At 37.0% G+C, this 24,740-nt stretch overlaps 1 protein-coding gene and 1 non-coding gene across 12 annotated transcripts in view; both read left to right on the top strand.

Moving 5' to 3' along the window:
• Positions 1–24,740, top strand: part of ZNF638 (zinc finger protein 638) — a 140,904-nt gene that overhangs the window by 52,773 nt on the left and 63,391 nt on the right. For all 11 annotated transcript variants that reach the window (XR_009248508.1, XM_058683756.1, XM_058683750.1 and 8 more), the window contains exons 2-3: positions 15,724–17,236; positions 22,344–22,405. Coding sequence is in view for 10 of the 11 variants with exons in the window: in XM_058683756.1 (XP_058539739.1) it covers positions 15,724–17,236; positions 22,344–22,405 (1,575 nt within the window). In the remaining variant the exon portion in view is untranslated. The remainder of the gene's footprint in view (positions 1–15,723; positions 17,237–22,343; positions 22,406–24,740) is intronic.
• LOC131486384 (U6 spliceosomal RNA) lies at positions 19,415–19,518 on the top strand. Its single transcript, XR_009249299.1, has one exon. It is a non-coding gene; the product is annotated as a U6 spliceosomal RNA (small nuclear RNA).

Below are 24,740 nucleotides of genomic sequence, written 5' to 3'. Positions count from 1 at the left end.
AGCGTGGGGGTCCTGAGCCTTTCCTGTGAGATCCGGGCCGACTATTGTATCTGTGTCGCAGCGGCTGCGCACAAAATGGCGGCGGGCCGGCGGCGGGGGCGGGAGGAGGTTGGGGGACCCCCGGGATGAGAAGGAAAGCTTGGCTGCCCCGCTACCGCGTCCGTTCACCTTGCTGCCCCGGAGGGCCGGCTCGGGCACCCGTGCTAGGACATTGCTTCTGGAAGAGCCGCCCGACGCCGTTGCATTGGGCCGAGGAACAAGAACAGCCCTTTGGCAGCGCCGTGGCGGCCCCTTCCCCATCGGCGCAGGGCCTGCCGAGGCCGCGCCGGGCCTGACAGCCAAAGGAAGCGGTGGTGCGGGAGCACCGACGAGGGAGTAACCTTTCCCGTCGGGCCTTGAAGAGAGGCGGTGGAGCTTGAGCTGAGCCCTGTGGCGAGCGACGTTATGCAAGGAGCATGGAGAGAACATGTTTGTTTGGGGCTGGGGAAGGGGGAGTTGGGATGAAGGGAGAATGTTAGATCCAGCGGCTTTTGCTGGTTGCTGTTTCCGCCTTTCGCGGGTATGAAAGCAAAGAAAATGTCACCTCTGTGCGGGATACGGGGAACCATAAATGATTCTGATACTTATTTACAAATTTCTCAAAGGAATCGCGAATACTGGATCTTTAGTGGTTTACTTGTGTGTGATTCCTAGGCTCAGTCCCCTTCTGTTAAAGGTGGGGGGAGAATGTATACCACACAGTTGGATCCTTGAGGACGTTTTGAACAGATCTTTTGTTGTTTGAGATAATTGCGAACGAGGGAGACTTTTGTTAGTACAAAATCTTTAATTGAACTAGACAGTGACGGCTGCCTCAAGCTAATTTTTCTTAATCTTAAACATTTACTCTAGGGTGAAGTTGGGGGTGGGGAGGGTAAAACCCTATTTTAATCTGAAGGATTTCTGAAGCAAAACTTGTTACCAGGATCTGGCAACTTAAGTTGATTCAAATTCTTTTTCTAACCGGCTTTAGAATCGTGCACGAAAAAATTTATTCGTTTTTATCCTTCATCTGTTGTAAAGGGTTGACTTAATATGTCAGAGATATTTGCTGACTCAAATTTGCAGTTAGAATTGAAAAATTGGAAAAATTAATTTATTAAAAAAACGATTAATGAAACTTATACAGAAAAATAAATGCATACTTTACATTATTCCAGCAAAGCTTTAATTTTATTAGGCATTCTAGACTTCTTTGATGTTGCATTCTTTTTTTTCAATATGACAACATTTCATATACATTTTATTTTGTATCCCCATACTCTGTAATATGCACTTTTAAGTGATGTGGACTCCAACATGTTAATACGGTAAAAATATGCTGGGCCGTTCCTTGCTTGGTTATTGGAATCTAGTTCAGAAAAAGGTAAAACATTTGGAAGAAAATCACAAAATCTCATTGGTTCCTATTAACTAGTTTCAGAATGTTTTTATTAGTGTTACATATATGTTACCTTGAATATTGTTTATATTTTAGTCTTGTAATCTCTTCTTTTTGTGTCTTGGAGAGTGTGTGTAGCGCATACTCTTGTTTAAAAAAAAAAAGCTTATTATAGTCAGTGATCAGTTTGTATTTCAGGGCTGTCCTAAAGATTTTTCTCTTGGGAGCTTTTCAGAGGTGATCTCTGGAAATTTTCTTTTTATGTAGTGAAAGAAAATGAGAGACAGATAATTTAGTGAAAAGAGAATAGGCTTTGGAATCAGATCTGGATTCAAATCCCTGTTTTTTTCTTACTGTATGTGTAAGATTTTGGATAAATTATTTTAGTCTTACTTAACTTTTGTTTTCTTATCTGTAAAATGGTAATAATACTACTTCCTGCTTGGGATTGTTGTGAGAATTGAGTGAGATCGTTAGCTGTTACTTTTATTACAAGTTTTTCAGTCTTAAGGAAGCATCTTTTGTTTGAAGATTGTTTCCTGGGGATATTCCCTTTTAGTTAAAAAGAGGCTTAAAAGAATTCAGATTAAATTGATAGAATTTTGGAGCTGAAAAATCAGCTAATCTTTCATTAAAATATTTGGTGTATCTATAAATTTTATATATGCCTCTCTTGTAACCACTTATATTGTTGATTGTTTATCTTTGTATCTGTCCCAGTGACTGGTATGTATTCAGGACTCCTGTGTTGAGTGAATGAACTCAGCTGGTACTTGCTAGAGCCTGGGTAAGATCCTGAGCCTTTGGAGTCTAAATTGTGTTCTTTCTAACATGACTTGACTTAATGTGTACCAGTCAAAGTTTGAATAAATCTGTCCAAATTCTTCATAACATGCTTTAGATACTAAGAATTAGTGCTTCCAGTATGAGTACCCAGTGACATAGTTTGGGCTGTTTGGACTGTTTTGCAAGGAAAGAGCAGCTACTGAATGTTGACACGTGGTGGTTTCGACCTCCTGCACGTTGAAAGTAATTGTTTGTGGTCAAAGCCAATAAGCCCCTGTTTGTATTCAACTTTACTTTTTTATTACTTCAACTTTGTTTACTGTAGTCTGAAATTTGTGGCTGAGAATGAAAATGGACAATAGGTATATGAAAGATACGACAGTAATGGAAAGGAAGAAGGTGAGGTGTAGAAATAAAACATAGCTATAATAATGATCAGTGAGGGTCAAGAACAAGAGTTTTGTAATGAGAAAAAAGTTCAGGGAGTACAGGAGAGTTTTAAGGTACACATGTTTTGATATTCATGATTACCTTGGGCACATATATTTTGGGTTATTTTCAACTCTTGAACTCCTTAAATATCAAAATAATTATTGTTCGAGTCTTTTAAGTTTTTACACTTTTTTTCCTACCTGATTTCCACAGTCTTCATTTTATTAAACTTTCAGCTAATATCCTTATTGTCTTGTTGAGTGAATGTTGCCAACTTCATTTTCCTTTGAATTTCTTCCATTTGTTTAGAAAACTTTTTATTGTGGAAAATTTCAAACATGTATAAGAGAGTATTATGTAATGATTCACCCGTGTACCCATCTTCAATAATTGCAAGCTAATGCTCAATCATGTCTCTACCTTCCACCCTTTTACTTTTTTTTTTTTTAATTAAAAAAAAATTTTTAATGTTTATTTTTGAGAGAGAGAGAGAGAGAGAGAGAGACCAATCGAGCATGAGTCGGGGAGGGGCAGAGAGAGAGGGAGACACAGGTTCCAGGCTCCGAGCCACCACCACAAAGCTTGATGTGGGGCTCAAACTCAGGAACTATGAGATCGTGACCTGAGCTGAAATCGGGCACTTAACCTACTGAACCACCCAGGCACCCCTCCACCCTATTATTTTTAAGCAAATTCCATGTCATTCATCAGTTTATAGTTCAAAGTTTTTCTTTAAAATGCTTAGAGAAAAGCATATTTATTGCTCCTAAAGTAACAATTTCTTAATGTCGGATAGTCAGTATTCAGATTTCCCCAATTATTTCATACACCATACTCGTGGTGTATATATACATATATACATACACTATATACACAGTGTATAGTTTCTATTTCAACTACTATATTGAAATTTTCATAAGTTACCCAAATCTTAATAAAAGAAACAGGGATTTACCTATTTCTTTTTTTTGTTTTAATTTTTTTAATGTTTATTTTTGAAAGAGGGAGAGAGAGCGTGAGTGGGGGAAGGGCAGAGAGAGAGGGAGACATAGAATCTGAAGCAGGCACCTAGGTCTGAGCTGTCAGAGCAGAGCTGGACGTGGGGCTTGAACTCAAAGACCATGAGATCATGACCTGAGCCAAAGTCAGATCCTCAACCGACTGAGCCACCCAGGCGCCCCAAGCGATCTACCGATTTCTTAAGTAAAGCATTTCATTTGCTATCTTAACATTTTTTGAGTACCTACTGTGAGTCAGAAGGTATAATTTCGCCAGGAGGTATAAATTAATTGTCACATCACCATTCTGAAGTGGTATTGTTTTTATTCCTATTTTTCACATGATGAAACTGAGGCTTGAGTTAACCAGCTTGCTGAGGGTCACATTTTTAGCACTCAACAGGACCAGAATTAATACATTGAGTTTAAGTTTTTAAAAAACACTATGTTACATTAGTGTTAAATTTTACTTATGGGAGTTAACCAATTTTGTATGAAGTAATTCACTGGAACCCCTCCTAGCAGGGTGGATATCTTCAGATTAGTTGAAATGTCCCCAAAGATGAGATTATTATGAATTGCATAATAGGCTGACTAATAGTCAATAGGGAGTGAGCATGATGCAGAAAAAGAAAAACAAAAATGTGTTTAGGGCTGATGCTCTTTTATCGTGTTACATGTTTTGTTTTCTGTCTGTTGCCTTACTTGCTTATGGTTTTTTTTCTTCTTGGTATATGATTAAGGAGATAGTCCTTAGATAGTCTGGTGTTAGACTTAAAAGGTTGGGTCATTAACTTATTGAATGAATTAAATCTCTGACAGAAATTCCTGTCTCTCCTTACTTCCCTGTCCCTTCTTTCCCTTCTGTCGGAAGGCAGCTATGCTCACCACTATACCACCAACGCTCTTTCCCTTCTATTGTACACATACACACATGGTGATTTTTTTTCCTGAACTGTTTGAGAGTAAGTTGCATATATTGTACTCCTTTACCTTAGTTTATTTCCTAAGAACAGGTTGTTTTCTTTTGCTATTGCTATTTCCTCTACTATTTCTTTTGAACTATTAGTCATAGTAATCAACCTCAATTTAACATTGATAAAATTCTTTAGTCTACCATCTTCTGATTTTGTCAGTTGGCCCAATAGTGTTCTTGATAGCAGTTTTTTTTTCCCCCCCTCTCCAATACAGGACCGGTCTAGAATCAGATGATTGCATTTAATTGTCATGTCCTTTAGTCTTTTTTACTCTGGAACATTTCCATAGCCTTTCTTTGTATTCTGTGAAGTTGACGTTTCTGAAAAATATAGCTTGCTTGGTTTCTTTTTCTGTTCCTTTTACTTTAAAAAAAAAAAATTTTTTTTTAATGTTTATGACAGAGAGACCGAGCATGAGCGGGGGAGGGGCAGAGAGAGAGGGAGACACAGAATCCAAAGCAGGCTCCAGGCTCTGAGCTGTCGGCACAGAGCCTGACGCTGGGCTTGAACTCACCGTGAGATCATGACCTGAGCTGAAGTTGGACACTCAACCAACTGAGCCACCCAGGCGCCCCTTTTTTTTCTTCTTAATGGAACATTTCTCATTTTGGATTTGTCTGATGTTTCCTCTTGATTAGATTGAGATTATGTGTCCCTGGCCAGAAAAATCGCCTAAGTGATGCTGTGTCCCCATGGTATCAAATCTGGAGGTACATGATGTCCATCTGTCTGCCATGGATGATAATATTGTTTGATTATATATTTGGTCAAAATGTTTGACTCCTCCCCGCCTTGAACTAATTAATTTGTGAAGACGCATTTTAAGAATATGTAAATGTCCTACTTAGCAAAATTTCCCTCTGGATTTAACATGTGTAGGTGATTCTTGTCTGAACCAATCTTTACCAATATAGTTATAAAATGAATTTTCAAGTCAGCAGTCCCTCTACATTTGCATTGATTGGTATGGAGTTACGGATTCTTGTTTTTTTCAGTGGTTTATAATTTATTGTACAGTTTTTTTCTTGTTTTTCCTCATTTCATATTTATGTATCTTGTCTTGCACAGTGAAAGCCCTGGTTCTCAGCACTATCAAAACATTTACTTTTTTGTTTCATCCTATGATATATCTAAAGTAATTGAAGAATTACTTCACTGATGTCACTACCAAAGAAAACTCCCAAAACAAACTACTAAAAAGAGTAAGAATTTGTTTGTAGTTCTTCCCTTTCTCTTAGCCACTCTCAAACCGACGATATATATATATTTAATAGTGGGTTCATAAATTACTTGAGTTAATTTTTATTCCACAGTGGCTTACAGTATTCATTTGAAAAATGTATTAGTTCGCTTTCAGTTTTAGATTTTTTCCCTTCTTCCACGCTTGTTTTAATTTTTTTTTTTTTTAATGTTGACTGTTAACATGCTTAGGCATTTGACCAAATAGTTTAGGTATGCTTAATTGAAGATTTTGGAAACCCTGTTAGACAGAGATGTACCCTTTGGCTAGTATACTTCATGAAAACGAACAGCGTAATGGCAGGGAGGGCAGGTTATGCCTCAGAACAATTGCATCTGGGTAGTGAATGTCTTCAATATTGTATTTACCTCTTGGTCCTGCTGGCCTCTGTTATGTGGGCTTTATTTTGTTTCAGTACTTGTGCTTTCTCACTAAGGCAGTAATATATGCATTTGAGTTAAAAAAAAATGTTTATTCATTTATTTTGAGAGAGGGAGAGAGAAAGAGCGCATGCAGGGGAGGGGAAGAGAGAGGGAGGGAGAGAGAGAAAATCACAGGCAGGCACTGCGCTCAGTCTCACAACTGTGAGATCATGACCTGAGCTGAAATCAAGAGCTGGATGCTTAGCCCAATGAGTCACCCAGGTGCCCGTAGTAGCATTTGGTTTTTTGTTTTTTTTTTTTAATTTTTTTTGAACGTTTATTTATTTTTGAGACAGAGAGAGACAGAGCATGAATGGGGGAGGGTCAGAGAGAGAGGAAGACACAGAATCTGAAACAGGCCCCTGGCTCTGAGCGGTCAGCACAGAGCCCGACGTGGGGCTCGAACTCACAGACCGTGAGGTCATGACCTGAGCCGAAGTCGGACGCTTAACCGACTGAGCCACCCAGGCACCCCCGTAGTAGCATTTGAAATTTATCAACATCCACTACTTTACTCATTTCTAGTTTTGTTTTATTTTATTTATTTATTTATTTACTTACTTACTTACTTTATTTATTTATGGGGAGAGGGGCAGAGGGAGAGAGAATCTTAAGCAGGCTCCACACTCTGCACAGAGCCTGATGCAGAGTTCCATCCCACCACCCTAGGATCATGATCTGAGCTGAAATCAAGAGTCAGACTCTCAGTTGACTGAGCCACCCCGGTGCCCCTCATTCTAGTTCTAAAAACAATTCCAGGAAAGATTTCTTGATTCCAGCTTGGATCAGGAGGTTTATCTTGGGCTAATGAATTACATTTGTTGATGCTAGCTAGCAAGGTAAGCAGGCCCACCAATGCACATGTCAGGGAAGCATCATTTACTGTGAATGCAGTGTTGTCTTCACCCATTTATGTATGCAGTGCTTCAAAAAGTATATCTAATTATATTCATCCTGTTTAGCAAAAAGTTGTTTTCCTGGAAATAGTAACTATTGAATCATTGCTATATGAGGTGATTAATACTTGGTTCTTGTGGTGATCTGTTCCTAGCATTGTATGTTAGCAAGTTGAGCTTCCATTTTTTTTCAAATATGGAATCATGAGATTTATCACTCCTTTCAAGTGGCAGTGAAGTTTGTGATGCCCTCCATGATACCAAATGATGTTTCTAATTGTCTACTCATTCTGTTTCTTTGACAGTTTCCTTGAGGTACCTCATTGTGGCATTTTAATTTCGAGGGGTACTCTCTATTCACACTTGTGGCACCTTTGGAGTTATGACTTGCATATCTTTTGTGAGACAGGAAGGGACAGAAAATGGTAGAAAAGAGGCTGAGTGGATCTGTATGTATGCCAGAAGAGATTAGCTGATTGACATTTAAACTGAGGAAAGCATAGAATGACACGTACTCCCTGTTGTTAACTGACCAGTGTAATACCTGTATTCTCAGGTGTGAAAGTGGATTTATATGTTGTGAGACCATCACTCTAACAAAATAATACCAAATGAGGTGTGTGGGTATATATATCTAGAAAAATAATGGTAGTTTATATAACCTTTATGTAAAGATTATAGAATACTAAAACGAACAAAAAGAGATTGTAGAAAACTTTTTTCTGAATGTAATGAGGGTGATTTTTCTTTATTGGGGGGTGATAATGAACACTTACTACTTTTGTATAGTTAGGAAAAGCAAAGCTATAAAATTTACATTTTACATGGAAAGATACTGAGAGGAATTATAGGTTCTAGTTATGATCTTGCAACTTAGTTCTGAGGCTTTACTTAATCTGTAAAAACTGGTATCCCCTTGCTCACAGGGTTTTTGTGAGGCTCCAGTGAGATAATGAATATTAAAAGCATTTTGTAAACTGTAGTAGTATAAAGTTCAAGTTTGGGGTTTGATGTGCATTTTTCATTATGAGTCTAGTGTAATCATTATGATGTGGCTAATTTTTTTTTAAACGTTTATTTATTTTAAGAGGTGCAGAGAGAAGGGGAGAGCGAGAATCCCAAGCAGGCTCTGCAGTATCAGCCCAGAGCCAGATGTGGAGCTCAATTTCATGAACCTCGATATCATGACCTGAGCCAAAATCAAAAGTCAGACTCTTAACCAGCCACCCAGGTGCCCCCTGACTAATTTTTGATGATGCTTTTAGATTTCTGGATTTCTGATTTCTTTACCGGTATCCATAAAGAAAATAAAGGATTCCCTTTCTTATGAAAGATTACATTAGAATAATAATGTAGTTCTTTTTTTTTTTTTTTTTTTAATTTTTTTTTCCAACGTTTTTTATTTATTTTTGGGACAGAGAGAGACAGAGCATGAACGGGGGAGGGGCAGAGAGAGAGGGAGACACAGAATCGGAAACAGGCTCCAGGCTCCGAGCCATCAGCCCAGAGCCTGACGCGGGGCTCGAACCCACGGACCGCGAGATCGTGACCTGGCCGAAGTCGGACGCTTAACCGACTGCGCCACCCAGGCGCCCCAATAATGTAGTTCTTGATTGTCCTTGGTAATGGACATCTCAGACCTTATGGGATCTAGTGGCAATATCTTTTTAATCCATCAAGCCATTTCTTCATGCCTGCCTCGAGAACTCAGTTCCTATTAAATGTTTCTTTTTTTTTTAATATGAAATTTATTGTCAAATTGGTTTCCATACAACATCCAGTGCTCATCCCAACAGGTGCCCTCCTCAGTGTCCATCACCCACCCTCCCCCCCACCCCCCCATCAACCCTCAGTTTGTTCTCAGTTTTTAAGGGTCTCTTATGTTTTGGCTCCCTCCCTCTCTAACCTTTTTTTTTTTCCTTCCCCTCCCTCATGGTCTTCTGTTAAGTTTCTCAGGATCCACATAAGAGTGAAAACATGGTATCTGTGTTTCTCTGTATGACGTATTTCACTTAGCATAACACTCTCCAGTTCCATCCATGTTGCTACAACAGGCCATATTTCATTCTTTCTCATTGCCACGTAGTATTCCATTGTGTATATAAACCACAGTTTCTTTATCCATTCATCAGTTGATGGACATTTAGGCTCAAATGTTTCTAAAAGAATTTTTATGTTTGACATTTAGTTGAATATTTGTTGTGTCAGAGTGGCAGGTTTCAGTTCTTAAAAGGGCATAGAAAAGAGTTACCTGCTACTTGTCACAATAGAATTTTTTTGGGAGTTCAGAATGTTTTGTGACCAATAAATACCCTGGTTTTGAAAAAATATTAAATATAGGAAAATAAAAGTTAATTGAAAATAGTATAGTTCTAGTTTCATACAGTAAAGTTTGGTGTACTTTCCTCCCCTTCTTATCCATGCTTGTATTTACATACACAAACTTGAAAGAAATTATATCAAAATACGAATTCATTCTACATGATGGTCTTATTGGTAAGGATTTAATTTGCTACTTTTTGTTTTCTATAAAAAGCATGTTACTTATATAATCAGGAATAAAACTTACTTTAAAGAATTTATATTTAATTGCAGTTTTTTCAAAGGAGTGTTAATAATTAAGAACTCAGATCTTTTAAAAAAAATTTTTTTAATGTTTATTCATTTTTGAGAGAGACAGAGCACAAGGAGGAGAGGGAGACACAGAATCAGAAGCAGGCTCCAGGCTCTGAGCTGTCAGCACAGAGTCCAGCGCGGGGCTTAAACTCAGCAAGATCATGACTTGAGCCAAAGTCACTTAACCACCTGAGCCCACCTGGGGTAAAGGTAAATCCTTACCTGAGCCACCTGGGCACCCCAAGAACTCAGATCTTAACTCAAGTTCTTCTAAGTTAGTTTAATGATTTCATAAATTGACTATCCATAAATTACAGTAGGTGAACAAACCTGTTTATGGCTAGAGTTCAGTTATTCAGAAAATGGCATATTCTCTAATAGTTATGGTTAATAGAGATTATATTTACTATGCCAGGCATTTGTTCTGAGTTTTGGGGTATCACTTGTTACTTTGTATAAATTCTATGGTAGTCCCAAAACTTACAAAGTACTGTCAAATCAGTGAATTCCATTGTTGGTGAAACCACTTGAGTTTTTTTACTTTTAATAGCAGATTTGGAGAACAAGGATTCTCTTACATTTCCTGTTTTTGGGTTACAGACCAGTTTGACTTCAGACAGATGTGATGGTAATACTACATATTTATATATGTAATACTATTATACAAGTATTTTACTTTTAACATTTTATGTTTTGTCCATATACCAATTTAAATAATGAAAACGGGTGTGTGGGTGGCTCAGTGGGTTAAGTGTCAGACTTCAGCTCAGGTCATGATCTCACTGTGAGTTTGAGCCCCGCAGCTGGGAGTCTGGAACCTACCTCAGATTCTGTCTCCCTCTCTCTGCCTCTCCCCCCACCCCTCTCTCTCTGTCTCTGTCTCTCTCAAAAATATTAAAAAAAAAAAAAAAAAAAGAAAGAAAACATCTTGAAGGGTTTTGTATCTACTAGTTCATATCTGTAGGGTATGCCCTACCAAGGATGTTTAATATCATTCCTTTTTACAGCTGCAAAATATGAATATACCATAGTTTATTCAACCAGTTTCCAGTCTCTGCAAACCCTTTTAACTGCAGAGGTGTGAAAAGGGAAACTTCCAGATTTTTAACTGTATTTTTTAATGTTTTTTAAAAAAAATTTTTAATGTTTATCTTAGAGCACGTCGGGGAAGGGCAGAGAGAGAGAGGGAGACACAGAATCCAAAGCAGGCTCCAGGCTCTGAGCTGGTCAGCACAGAGCTTGACGTGGGGCTTAAATCCATGAAATCATGACCTGAGCCACCTAGGCACCCCTAACTATATTTTATCATTTTGGTTTCTCTAATTCTTAGGAAACGTTAACTCCATCTTAAAAACTGAGTGTTAGCTTTATGAAGAAAGGGATCGTTTCTGGCTTAATAGCCTTGCTACTTCCTTACCTAGACCAGCATTGTCAAGGTATTGGTCAAGTGGATGAGTAACAGTTGGATTTGGAATTACTCTGATGTATTTATTGCTAAGAAGACAGTTTCTCTAAGTTTTTTAGGAGTACCTAGCTTTTTTTTTTTTTTTTTTTTAGATATCTCAAATGGTCTGATAGTTGATTTTGGAATTTTATCCTCCTGAATCTGTTGAAGATGGTAAATTCCTGTGCTTCATTTTGTTGTTAGCATTTGCCTTAAGTAGTTGTACCTTGAGGCATCATTGGTAGGGCTGAAGTTTAAACAAAATGAAGGGGAGAAAGTTAAGCAGCAAAGAAAAGGATGCTGATTGGTAGAGCTTGCCTGTCCTTAAATTAGAGTTGAAGAAATGAGGCTTGAGAATTCTATAATTGTCAAAAGGAAGTTTATAATACCTTATAAGTAGAAAGCTTAAACTATAAATACAAGAGCCTTTTTGGTCATAACATTTTATTTGCAGTGAATGTGAATGATAGTTTTAAGAGAAGATTAAACAATAACTTTCCTAAATGATTAAAAATGCACTTATATTTATAAAAAATTAAGCAAATGAAATACAAATATACTCCTTAAATTTCATTTACAGAGAAAATAAAAGGTTACTTAAAATTTTTTTAACTATTGAAGATATGTGGGGCACCTGGGTGGCTCAGTTGGTTAATGGTAGCCTAAGGTGTTTGATGATTTTACATTAGTGGATTACTGTCTGAAAATGTTAGTAAATGCAAACTAAGATGAAAACACACTAGATTTAGACCAGGTCTGAAATTCAGAAGGAGTCTTGGGATAAAAGAAGTATTGGCTTCAAGTTCAGAAGGATTATATTTGTTCTTAGGAAGGAGGTTAGTTGAAGAGACCTATTGAAAGAGTGACATTTGCTTATCATGACGGATTTTCTGGGATATGCATATAGGAGAGAAACTTTCTTAGCTCAAGCCATCAGCAACTCCAGGAATCAGAATGCAAAATAAATAACTATGACTAAACAAGACCCTCATTTGTCTTACCAAGAGAGAAGGGAGAACAGTCTCTTTGGGAGAACCAGGGCTGTTAATTTATTACTATATCTTATATTAGATTTCACATTGGGATTAACTGTGTATAGGAGGTCTAGTGTGTGTGTGTGTGTGTGTGTGTGTGTGTGTGTGTGTGTGTGTGTGTGTGTTAAGGCTCCTAAATGGAAACAAGCCAAACCTCTGCTTACTGAGAATTTAAATTTAAATTAGGAAAAGGCCTTTTTATTTTTATCTTCGTGTATATTGCACATTGTTTTGTGAATATTGAATATTGAATGTTTCCGGACTGATATTCATGACTACTACACTGATGCAGATATGCCAGTTGTTTAAACATGGAAAGAATTCTACCAGTAAGTAGCTGCTATCCCAAGGGTGGACCTCCATTTCCCCCACTCTTTTAGTTCCTCCCTGAGGACTGCCCCCCTCTCTCAACCCCCCCCCCCCACTTTGTGCTACAGCAACTAAAAGCTTAAGGAGGGTGGAGGAAGGGGAGGGGCACAGGAACTTGGCTGCATACTATAAGTCACAATTTACTGTACTTGTTACTCATTGCTTGTTAACAATTACTGTATTTCAAATATCACCTCTGGGTATATGCATGAAGAAAACTCAAGTTGAGGAAGCACAAAATGAAAAAAGGTTTTTGATAAACAACAGGGCATCTCAGAGCCTTTTAATTCAATATATAGTAAGCATCATGTCCCTCTAGGAAGAGTAACTAGTGCATGCATTTCCGACTTTCTTGAGCAGGGACTTTGTTTGGAACTTGTTTGCGAAGTCCTACAATCTTACGGGATAGTAAGTTCTGCAGAATACACTTTGTGAAGGTCTGCTGTCTTGCATTCTGTAAATGTATACATGTATCAGTGTAAGGCAGTGCTAGGCACTTAGGAAATAGGTAAGTTTTTTATAGATACCTCTAAATGATAATTATTCACAATTCCATGAGATAATTAGATGACTGATTGAAATGTGTTCCTTTTTGGTTTTCTTATGGGGGAGAAGCAATATTTGGGATAATTTGTGTTCCTAAAGTTGTGAGAGGAGTCTTAACCGGTTAATAAGGAAAATGGTGCTGAAAGAGTTTGAGTAACTAGATGACAAACTGCTTACGTAAGAGAACATTGTTCTTGGAAATATTTCTATTTTGTAGAAAGTAGACACAGTTTAATATGATTTGTTTAAAAAGACCTGGAGTTTGTTATAAATGAACATTATTCACAGAGAATTGGGTATCATTGTTTTAGTAAACTTCTGTCTGCTGCTTGTATCTGTTGAATTAGAAGCCTGTGTAATTTTTGTTGTAGTGTTGTGTTTCATCCTAATTTGAAAATTAATAATCTATGTCTGTTAATATGAGGACTTTGGATGTGATCAAACAGCTTAACAAATATTTGATGGTATTTTAAGTAGGAGTAGGGTTATATGCTTGGAAAATAAACATGCTTTAAAAAGTTTTTTAATGTTTATTTGAGAGAGAGAGAACATGCGTGAGCATTTGCAAGGCAGAGGAAGGGCAGAGAGAGGAAGACAGGCTTGAAGCTGGCTCTGCACTGACAGCAGAGTGCCGATGCAGGGCTCCATCTCACAAACTGCGAGATCATGACCTGAGTGAAGTCAGATGCTTAACTGACAGAGCCACTCAGGTGCCTCAATAAATATATACTTTTAATTAATGGTTGATAGTTGAAAAAGACAACACAGACAAACGCAAAAGCATAGTAAAATGGAGGAGTCCCAAATGGTACAAGCAACAAACAAGAGTTTGTTGGAATACTCACTCTGGGCCTTGGTGATCAAGAAAGGTTTAATGGAGGCTGACCTTGAAGGATGAGTAAAATCAAGTAAGTCAGGTCTCAGGCAGAGTTGTTTTGTTTGTTTTGATTGGAAGAGATGGTTGGAAGAGACTGTGTTAACCGGATAAAGCCCATTTCTTAGCTTAATTAACATTTCACTAACATTATGTATAAATAAAAGGGTATAGTGGAATTATCGATGAAGTTGTAGCTTGAGCCAGAAAGTGATGATCTTCATAACATCTTTTATTTTATTAATTTTAAAAGGTTTTTTAAATTTATTTTTGAGAGAGAGAGGGATACACAGAATCCAAAGCAGGCTCCAGGCTCTGAGCTGTCAGCACAGAGCCCAACGCAGGACTCGAACTCACATACTGCAAGATCATGACCTGAGCTGTCAGAGGCTTAATAACCAAGTGAGCCACCCATGTGTCCCTAGAAAGTGGTGATCTTCAAATAGGATCTATAGTGTGGATTTTCATTGTAGGTGTAGATGCCTGGAGACCTCATGTTTCCCACCTTGCATTTCTATCAGGTATAAAAGTAGGGACCTAATGGAAAACAGACAATCTGTTTTGTTTTGTTTTTTAAACTGGCAGAGGAAAGTCAAGCTCGGTGGCTGCTGACCTTGGTCCTGAATGATAGCTAAAGTCTTTCTATGAGAATCAGCTTGGAATGAGTTGTGCTGTGCTCTGATGGCTGGACAGCAACCAGTTTAATAGAGTGCCTGGGAACTGCAAGATATTCTTGCTCACATCTCTTAGTGGTTAGGAGTATGCATTATGGGGCTAATATGCACCTTGAGTGCAAATCTGAGGCTGGTTGCTTATTACCTGTGCAAGTTACTTAACTTCTCTGTGCTTTAGTATCATTGTCTGTGAAACTACATATTTCAAGGGGCTGTTGTGAGAATTAAATGAATCAATCCATGTGAAGCACTTCGAACAGTTACTGGCACACGAACAGTATAAAGTTAGCCATTGCTATTATCTGTATATATTTGCCTATATGCCTCACGTTGTGGAGGGAATCTGAGAGAAATATAACGTGGTTGTGCTACCTGTTATGTTGTATGTTATAATCAATGCCACGCTACTGCACTCTTGTCAGACTCTAGTTGAGTTATTGGTAACAAGTTTTCATCTTAAAAGAAACACCTATTTAACGACAGAACTTAAGCATAGTCTAATTGCTATATGAAATTTGTAAGATGTTATTCCAGGGAAGACTGTGTCTTAGAGAAGTGGGTCTTGTAAAATTTTAGGCTTACAGTTTCTGTTTTCCTGGTTTGTACATAACATACATATTAAGTGTATGTGTATTTCCAGTGTTTTAATGCCTTTATCTTTTTTTTCCAGTAACAAAGTGTGAAATAAATCCCCAATATTTTTCAAGATTATTTAAAAGGAGTTGTTAATTACTGCTCAGCACCTAGGACAGCACCCAGTGCAACACTTTGTCCATGAACTCTGGCTTGAGTTTTGGGGTTTGTGTTCTGGATTCGGGAAAGAAAAGAAGAGAACCTTTTTGGGAAAGTTAACAATTCTCATAAACACTCTAAAAGTATATGAAATGGAGAATGGTTTCATGGCTTTGTTTCAAAATGTTTTACACTGGCTGTAGAACCCACTTCATGAAGTAGTTTGAGTTAAAATGATCTAATATTTGTGTTTTAACTTTCAGCTTTGTGTTATTCTTGGAAAATTTCGCACCACTTGTGAATTCCTTGAACCTGGGCATTGCAAACCCACTTCTGTTGGGCCCATCTCCTTTGCACTTTGCTCAGATTAAGACTCAATTGGCGCTTCAGCAGCTGAATGCCGTTGCCTCACATAGTTCAACACCACCTTATACTTTATTAAATCAGGCTTTCTTGAAAATAGCCATGTCGAGACCCAGGTTTAATCCTCGAGGCAACTTTCCACTTCAGAGGCCACGAGCACCTAACCCTTCTGGGATGAGGCCTCCAGGACCATTTATGAGGCCTGGATCCATGGGTCTTCCAAGATTTTACCCAGCAGGGAGAGCTCGTGGAATTCCACACAGATTTGCTGGCCATGAATCTTATCAGAACATGGGACCACAGAGAATGAATGTTCAGGTAACTCAGCATCGAACTGATCCAAGATTGACCAAAGAAAAATTGGATTTTCACGAAGCACAACAAAAGAAGGGGAAGCCTCATGGTAGCCGGTGGGATGATGAGCCTCATATATCTGCATCAGTGGGAGTGAAACAGAGTTCTATAACACAGGTTACAGAACAGAGTCCTCAAGTACAGAGCCGCTATACAAAAGAGAGTGCCTCAAGTATCTTAGCAAGTTTTGGATTATCTAATGAAGACTTAGAAGAACTCAGTCGCTATCCTGATGAACAGCTAACTCCTGAAAATATGCCATTAATCTTGAGGGATATAAGGATGCGTAAAATGGGGCGCCGATTACCTAATTTACCTTCTCAGAGCAGAAGTAAAGAAACGCTTGGTAATGAGGCAGTTTCGAGTAATGTGATTGATTATGGGCATGCAAGCAAATATGGCTACACAGAAGATCCACTTGAAGTACGTATTTATGATCCTGAAATTCCAACAGATGAGGTCAAGAATGAATTTCGGTCACAGCAGAGCATTTCTGCATCTGTTCCCACTCCAAATGTGATATGTAATTCTATGTTTCCTGTTGAAGATGTGTTTCGACAGATGGACTTCCCCAGTGAGTCCTCTAATAATCAGTCCTTTTTCCCAGTTGAGAGTGGAACTAAGATGTCAGGCTTACACATTTCAGGACAGTCAGTCCTTGAACCTGTCAAATCCGTCAGTCAATCCATTAGCCAAACAGTTAACCAGACAATGAATCAGTCTCTTATTCCTCCGTCAATGGGCCAGCAACCTTTTTCGTCAGAATTAATTTCAGCTGTAAGCCAACAAGAGCGGATCCCACATGAACCTGTGATTAATTCGTCTAACGTACATGGATCAGGAGGAAGTAAAAAGAATTACCAGTCAGAGGCTGACATTCCCATTCAGTCTCCCTTTGGGATTGTGAAAGCATCATGGTTACCAAAGTTTTCACATGCTGATGCCCAGAAGATGAAGAGACTTCCAACTCCCTCTATGATGAATGATTATTATGCAGCGTCTCCAAGAATATTTCCACATTTGTGTTCTCTGTGTAACGTAGAATGTAGTCATTTGAAGGTGAGTGTTTTTAAAGATCACTGTATAATGATACTCAGCGCCCAAATTTCCTCTGAATTTTCATATTTATGCTGGTGTTAACTAGGCATTGAGGAAATGGCAGAAATAATTGATTGCAACATCACCGTTTAGTTGTAATCTAAATAGCCCTGGCCTAAGTACTGAATTGAGTGTTAGACCTTCTGTATTCCTGTGTCTGGGCATACCACATAGTTTGTCATTTACTTTGAACTTTTGATTAGTTCTCCTAGAAAATCCATTCAACATAAAATTTATATAACATAAGTTGTGTACTTATAAAACAATTCCACATGAGTGAACTTTGTCTAAATAGAATCTGTTGCTATAAAAATATTTTAAAAATGGAATAAAAAACTTGTACTGCATACTTTTAAGAGATAGTATATTGTAGCCTTGCATGTGTCTACCTGTCTTGGGCTAAAAGACAGTTAATGCTGATTTAAATATTTTCTGACTCTAGCTAGACAAGGATTTTTAATGTTTCATGAGGAGATTTCTAAAATGACTTAATCCATAGCAAAATTGAGTCAAGAGGAATTGTTTGGGGAAAAAAAGTGTATTTATTTGGGGACCAGCTGTGGGCTAGAGAATAGTGTAAAATGGTAGACATTTAGAGAGGAAAAAAAATCTTTAAAAAGGCCTTAGGTACCTTCATGGGAAGTATAGTTAGAAGGAAGTATTTTATAGAGGTGCTGAAGAGTAATGTAGAATGTACTGTTTGATAGTACAGTTGACTCTTGAACAACTTGGGGTTTGGAGATGCCAACTCCTGTGCAGTTGAAAGTCCAGTTATAACTTTTGACTCCCTAAACTACAGCCTACTGTTGACTAGAAGCCTTACTGACAAACAAATAGTTGGTTAATACATTTTGTGTGTTAAATGTATTATATACTGTATTCTTACAATAATAAGTAATACTGCTAGAGAATAAATGGTATTAAGAAAACCATAAGAGAAAATATATCTGTACTGTAAAAATCCGTGTGGACCTGTGCACTTTAAACCTGTGTCTGTTCAAGGGTCAACTGTAATTGTTGGATTTGTATAGGAATTTCCCAGTATGTTTTATTTACTGATACATGTTTGGAAATCAGTGTTTCTTCTGTTTACTAATGTGATTTATAGATTTATATTACAAATGGTCAGGAAGGAATTGTACTTCCCACAGGAATAAAGTTTGATTCAAGGGCATATAATTGGTAGTATACTATGAATAGGCTTAAAAACCTATAGGTGTTAATTGTCTTGTTTTTTTCTCCTTCCAGTGCTGCCCTTTTACTGTCTTTGTAATACCCATTTGTCAGATTTCAGCTGATGATTTTGTTAACTCCAGCAAAGGAAAGCAGCATTTTCCCGCATTTTAGTCAGATTTGCTGAGTTCTAAATAAATAATAGTTGCCTTCCCTATCAAGGGAGATAGCCAAGTCTTAAAAAATTTCAGAATAATTCATCGTTCTTATAGTTTTTAAGCAGTCCTAAGCCCTGAATTGAATAATAAATAGGCTTTCTGTATTCCATTTGAACTTTTAATTAGTCATGATGAATCCAAGAAAGGTATCTTTAAAATAAAGAACTTAAGGTTTTAATTTTTTTTTAATGTTTATTTTTGAGGGAGTGTGAGCAGGGGAGGGGCAGAGAAAGAGGGAGACTCAGAATCCAAAGTAGGCTTCAGGCTCTGAGCTGTCAGCACAGAGCCTGACATGGGGCTTGAACTCATGAGCCATAAGGCCATGACTTGAGCCAAAGTCAAACACTCAACCGACTGAGCCACCCAGGTGCCCCTTAAAGTTTTAATATTTATTTTGTAGAATGGAAAAGGTGTATGTTTATTCAGTAGGTGTTTACTGATTATCAGTTTTGTACATGACTATATTAGATGCTGGGCAGAAATGAGAACCATATAAAATGAAGATGTTGGTCTTAAGCAGTTTAAACAGTCTCATTGAAGAGAAAAATAACATATCTAAGGAATTTAAAAAATTAGAGGTCAACAAATGGTTCGGTGATTGTATTTGACTTGTTTGGGTATGCTGTAGGGGTGAGAGATTTAATATTTCTGTATGGAATTTAGGCTTATATCCATTCAGGCCAGTGTTAAAAATTTATCAATACCTTGTGTGTATTTAACAGCATATAATTAAAAAGAAGTATAAATAGTGCTCACTTGGGCAACACATATACTAAAATTGGAATGATACAGAGATTAGCATTGCCCCTGTGCAAGGATGACATGCAAATTCATGATATGTTCCATATTTCTTATAGTAAGTTTAGTTACCATCTCTTATATAGATAAAGAGAAAACAAAAGAAAAAAAGTATAAATGTACTTTCTGACATCAAAAGACTTCTGTAGTCTAGTTGGAGGAGATTGAGTGACAGTGACTAACTGCATTGAGTCTGTCTGGACTAGAAGTATTGGGGAGGGAAGACTTCATGGAGTAGATTAAATATGGGTCTTGAATGATGAGTAGGCTTCACATATACCTAGGGGAAGATGGATGACATTTCAGACATCAGCAACAACAGTAAGTACCAAGAGCCTTCAAAAACTTAGCTTAAGGTGTTTAGACTTGAGGTGAGAGGCACTAAGAAACTATTTAAGGTACTTGATATGAAAAGTGACATGTTCAAAGTGTATTTTAGAGAGATAAATCTGGCAGATGTATGTAGGGTATACAGGAATGAGAAGACATAAGATAGGGCACTGAATATGAGGCTTCCCTAGTTCCTCAAATGTAAGATGGTGAAAGTCTGGGTGAATATGATAAAAGTAAAACTTAGGAAAAGAAATCATTTAGTGATGCTTTAGAGTTCACAGAGATCACCATTTAAAACAAAACAAAAAACACATACATTTTTAATGGAACAGCATAATGGATCTAACTAATGAATTCTTCACTACTGGATGATCAAATGATAGGGATTTGTGAACATGGACTTAGATGGTATAAACTACCTCTCGTTTCTGTGTGATATATCTTCCTGCCTTGTAAATGACCTTGTAAATAATGTAGCCAATAAATGTAAATTACCAATTGCAATTTTTTTCTTGCAAAGTAACGTTTGACAAATATGTTCCCCATGCTGAATCTTTAAAACTATAGCCTGGAAAAGGCAACAGTGGAATGTGAAATGTATTTTTCTAAATTGGTTTTCAGATGTTAGAGGAGGAGCTGTCCTTGGTTTAGAAGTTACGTCTTTTGGGCTATCCTTGGTTTAGAAGCTGTCTTTCAGACTGAAATAATTCAGTTTGAGAAAATACTAATTGACATAAAAGATTTTTGAGGTAGTTGGAGGATAGAGTGAGCTCTTACGTGGGTAGGTATTTTCACAGTTTGATTCTGGACCCACTCAAGTCTACAGTGCTTGCGATATTTCTTGCTTAGTAGGTGATACCACTTTTTCTCTGGAGAGGTAGTACTGCTTTAGACCCTTAATCTAATCTGGATACCCTTACTAGAGAGTCTAGAAATTTGGGTGGCATAGGTATATTTACTGAGCTTAAAGCAAGTAATGTCAGTGAGTGAAGTGAGCCTGTTAAACAGAAGAGAGAGAGAGTGTGTGTATATACATATACGTATATATGTGTATATACACATACACACACATATATACGTATATGTATATGCATATGTATATGTATCGATACACATATATATGAACGTATATGTAAAACTGGAGAGTGTGCCTTAAATAGGGCAGCCATCAGCATTAGCTGATAGTTGCTGTACAGAATACATATTTAGTATTTTTTCAAGAAAAGCTGTAAGTCTGGATTTGGGGATAAAATCTCTGGATTTTTAAATGATGGCAACTTATTCAAACAAAACACTTTGTCGTCTGAATAAATCATGCCCAACCCACTACTTGCCAGTGTGTCTGTTTGATGTAAACAATGTCCAGTTAATGTCAAAGACATGGGTTTAGGAGTACTAGAGACTCTTGTGGTTTCTGTTTTGTAGCATTGAGCAGGATATGCAGACATTACTTTTTTGCAATTCACAATGAGTTCCATGGCCTAATGAAATAGTTTAGGGTTTTTCATAATCTGTTGCTACGTATTGCAGATAGCATGCACTTGTGTTCATACAGTTTTTGACAAGGCAGATTCCAAAATTAGCGTCAACTGTGGTTTTAACTGTGGAAACGTCTAGTTTGTAGCAATGACATACTAAAATGTTTTTGAAATGGATATGAATAACATTTTCCTCAAGGAACATTTTAAAATATAAAACTGTTTAGTAAGTTTTTTGCTTGTCCAAATGCTAGAGAAACAATAAATCATTCGGTAATAATGTTGCTTTTAACTTTCACTTGGGGGACTGTGTCTTTGAAAAGTGTATTGTCTTTTGTTTTTTTTTTTAATCGGATGTATCTTCCAGGAACTATTTATGGGTATAGAATGTAATTTTAGGGCAGATTTGTAAATTAAGTAATGTACCAAGAGAGAATTTTGTTCATTGTAAAGCTCTATATGTAAGGGATATTGTGTCTTTGAAATAGTGTTATTTTCCCTTAAGTCCTGAAAATAAATTAGATTTAGTCAGCAGTTTTTCATATTTTTACTAATCTTATCCTTTGTCAATATAGTGGGTACCTTGTTTGGAATGGTACTAGCCTAAGAGGTAGGAGTTTTTGTTGTTGATGTTGTTAGCTTGAATTTAGAGATACAAGTTGTGTACACTATGTTTTGAAGATGCCATTTCAGATACTGTTTTATTATAGAGTTTTTGGTGTTCTCTGGAGTATTTTTATATTTGAGATGAATTATTTCTGACCAACGCTTTTTTTTCCCCAAGTTTAAGTATATATTTGATTTCAAAATGAGTGTCCATGGGTATGATTTTTTAAATGTGTTCTATACTAAAATGTTTCAAAATGGCATCAATGAGGTCTGGTATTGAGTGCCTTTATTTAGAGGCCTTTTATTTTTGTGAGATACTAATGAGTAGTCAAATGTTATTTATAATTAGATTTGTTAATTTTTGAAAAAACAAGTATCCTGTGTCATTTTTAAAAGCCTAATTTCATTAGTCAGTGTGAGGAATATTCTAATTTCAGCACTTTTCTCCTTTTACAATAGGATTGGATTCAGCATCAAAATACATCTACTCATATTGAGAGCTGCCGCCAGCTACGTCAACAGTAAGAACAAGTTTTTCTTTTTTATAGGTAGCAAATTTACAAAATAGTTCATGTTCAAGTGTGACTGTTTAATACCATTTGTGTGGTACTTTAGAGAAAAATATTTTGAGAAAATTATTGCCTGTTTCAAATACTTTATAAAGTATATTTAATCTTTTCCCAAAAGGAGAGAATTAAATATGATCTTTTCTTCTGAATCCCTCCTGATGTAATCCCAGTAGGTAGACTTTAACAGGAACCTCTTGTAACCCTGGAGTAACAAAATTAAATTGTATTCCTCCTACTGTCATTAAACGTGCTAATATAGTTGTGTGTCAAGTTACTGGTCACTAAAACTGACATACTAAACATGAGAGTAACATTTTGGGTGAAATGATTTTTGTGCAGCTGGTTTGGGATTTGGTTTTGTTCTTTATGAAAACATCACCAAAATTTTTTGAGATTATTCAGGACTCTTCTGGTCATAAACGATAAACAACTCAAAGTAGTTTTTTTTTCTTAAGTTTATTTATTTTGAGAGAGAGCACATGCGCGTTGGGGAGGGGCAGAGAATGGGGGGAAAGAGAATCCCTAACAGGGCAGAGCCTGACAATGTGGGGCTCAATCTCACGAACCTCACAAACCATGAGATCATGACCTGAGCCAAAATCAAGAGTTGGACACTTAACCGACTGAGCTCCCGAGGTGCCCCTCAAAGTAGTTTCTAAAGTAAGGAAATGTATTAGCGTATACAACTGGGAAATTTAAGAAGTGGTTCTAGTTTCAGGAACAGCTGAATTTGGAGACTGAAACAAAAATCAAAGCAGTCAAATGTTTTTGTTCTTTGGCTGTTCTCTTCTGCTTTGGCCTTGTGAGATCCCAGGTACACTTCCTATACAAAGCAAAATGACCCCCATAGTTTCAGACTTAAGGGAACTGTATAGTTAATAATTCCAGGAGTTAAAACCAAAATAGAAACACACAATAACCCTCAAAAAAACATCTTTCCTCATAAGTCCTTGGTTTGACTCTTTTGGTCTACTTTGAATTAGTTGTCCATCTTGAAATCAGGTATAATGGTTGTAAGAATTGGGTACTCTACCTGTGTTGGTGTCATGTCCTTGCTCCTGCTGTTGAGTGTGATAATAAGCCCTACCTGAATCATATAGACTGTATATGAGTAGAGATAGGAGTTGCTTCCCTATATAGATGCTGTGCAAGCATAAGTTAACTTATGGAGATAATTTGTCATCTGAATTAGATGGGCTTAGCTAGCACTGTAAATGGAAGATATCTCTTAAACCATAAGTTTTCTCAGATACCCAGTAGGATGTCTAATTCTTATGAAGGTGAGGGATTTAAGTGGGAGTGAGTTATTTGTTATAGGTAGGCATTAATGCTAATAAGGGGATTCTAGCTACGTATACTGCCATCAGTTTACTAGAGGAAATGACATGTATGCCTGTTAAAGCCTTCTGGTTTTTTTTTTTGTTGTTGTTGTTGTTTCTTGTACTTAGGACCTGATTTTAAAGTGCTTTCTGTGCCTGCCACTTAATTACTCCAGCCTACATTTTTACCTTTTTCAGGTTATGTGCTCTTGAATAATACCTTCTTGACTTTTTCTACACTGCAAAAAAATAATGACCAAAAAAATGGATTTGATTAGGTGCTTGGGATCATTCCATGGGAAAATATATGCTACTATATTCTTTGTTTTTTTAAGTTACATTCTGTTCCTTTTGTTTCTGTACCTTAATCTATATAGACATTCCTCTGCTGATGTATATTTAGGTTCTTAGTTCTTAAGGTTTATTACCTCTTTCCTCTCTTTGTCTTTGTTGGATCTTCCTGGAATATACCACAAGAGTAGTTGGTTAACCTGAGAAAAGATACAGTACATCAGAATTTTAGTATTAATAATGAAGAATAATAGCTATATTCTTATTATTGTATGCTGGGCCTAATTCTAAGTCCTTTACACAATTTAATCTTCACAGTAACCTTTTGAAATGTATATATAATGATTATTTGTGATTTTACCATGAAGGAAACTAAGGCACAGAGAGTCATTTTCCCTGCTATCTCACAGCAAATCATCGGCACAACTAGTCTGTCTAGCCATGGATCTTTCCTCCTTCCTCCCCCTTTTACACTCAACATATTATTCTGAAAAGTTTCTAAGCTGCAAAAGTTGAAAGGATAGTAAACATTCATGTATTCATCTTTATTCACCAATTATTATCATTTGCCACATTTATTTTATTTTTATATAAACTTTTTTGAACTATTTGAAAATAAATTACAAACGTTATGGTAACATCACTCCTCAATTCAACATCTGTCTCCTCTAAGAGTA

This window comes from Neofelis nebulosa, chromosome 9 (genome assembly GCF_028018385.1).
Source record: "Neofelis nebulosa isolate mNeoNeb1 chromosome 9, mNeoNeb1.pri, whole genome shotgun sequence".
NCBI classification, from domain to species: Eukaryota; Metazoa; Chordata; class Mammalia; order Carnivora; family Felidae; genus Neofelis; species Neofelis nebulosa.
The sequence above is the reverse complement of the archived record's forward strand: the minus strand, read 5'-3'. Positions and strand labels throughout refer to the sequence as shown.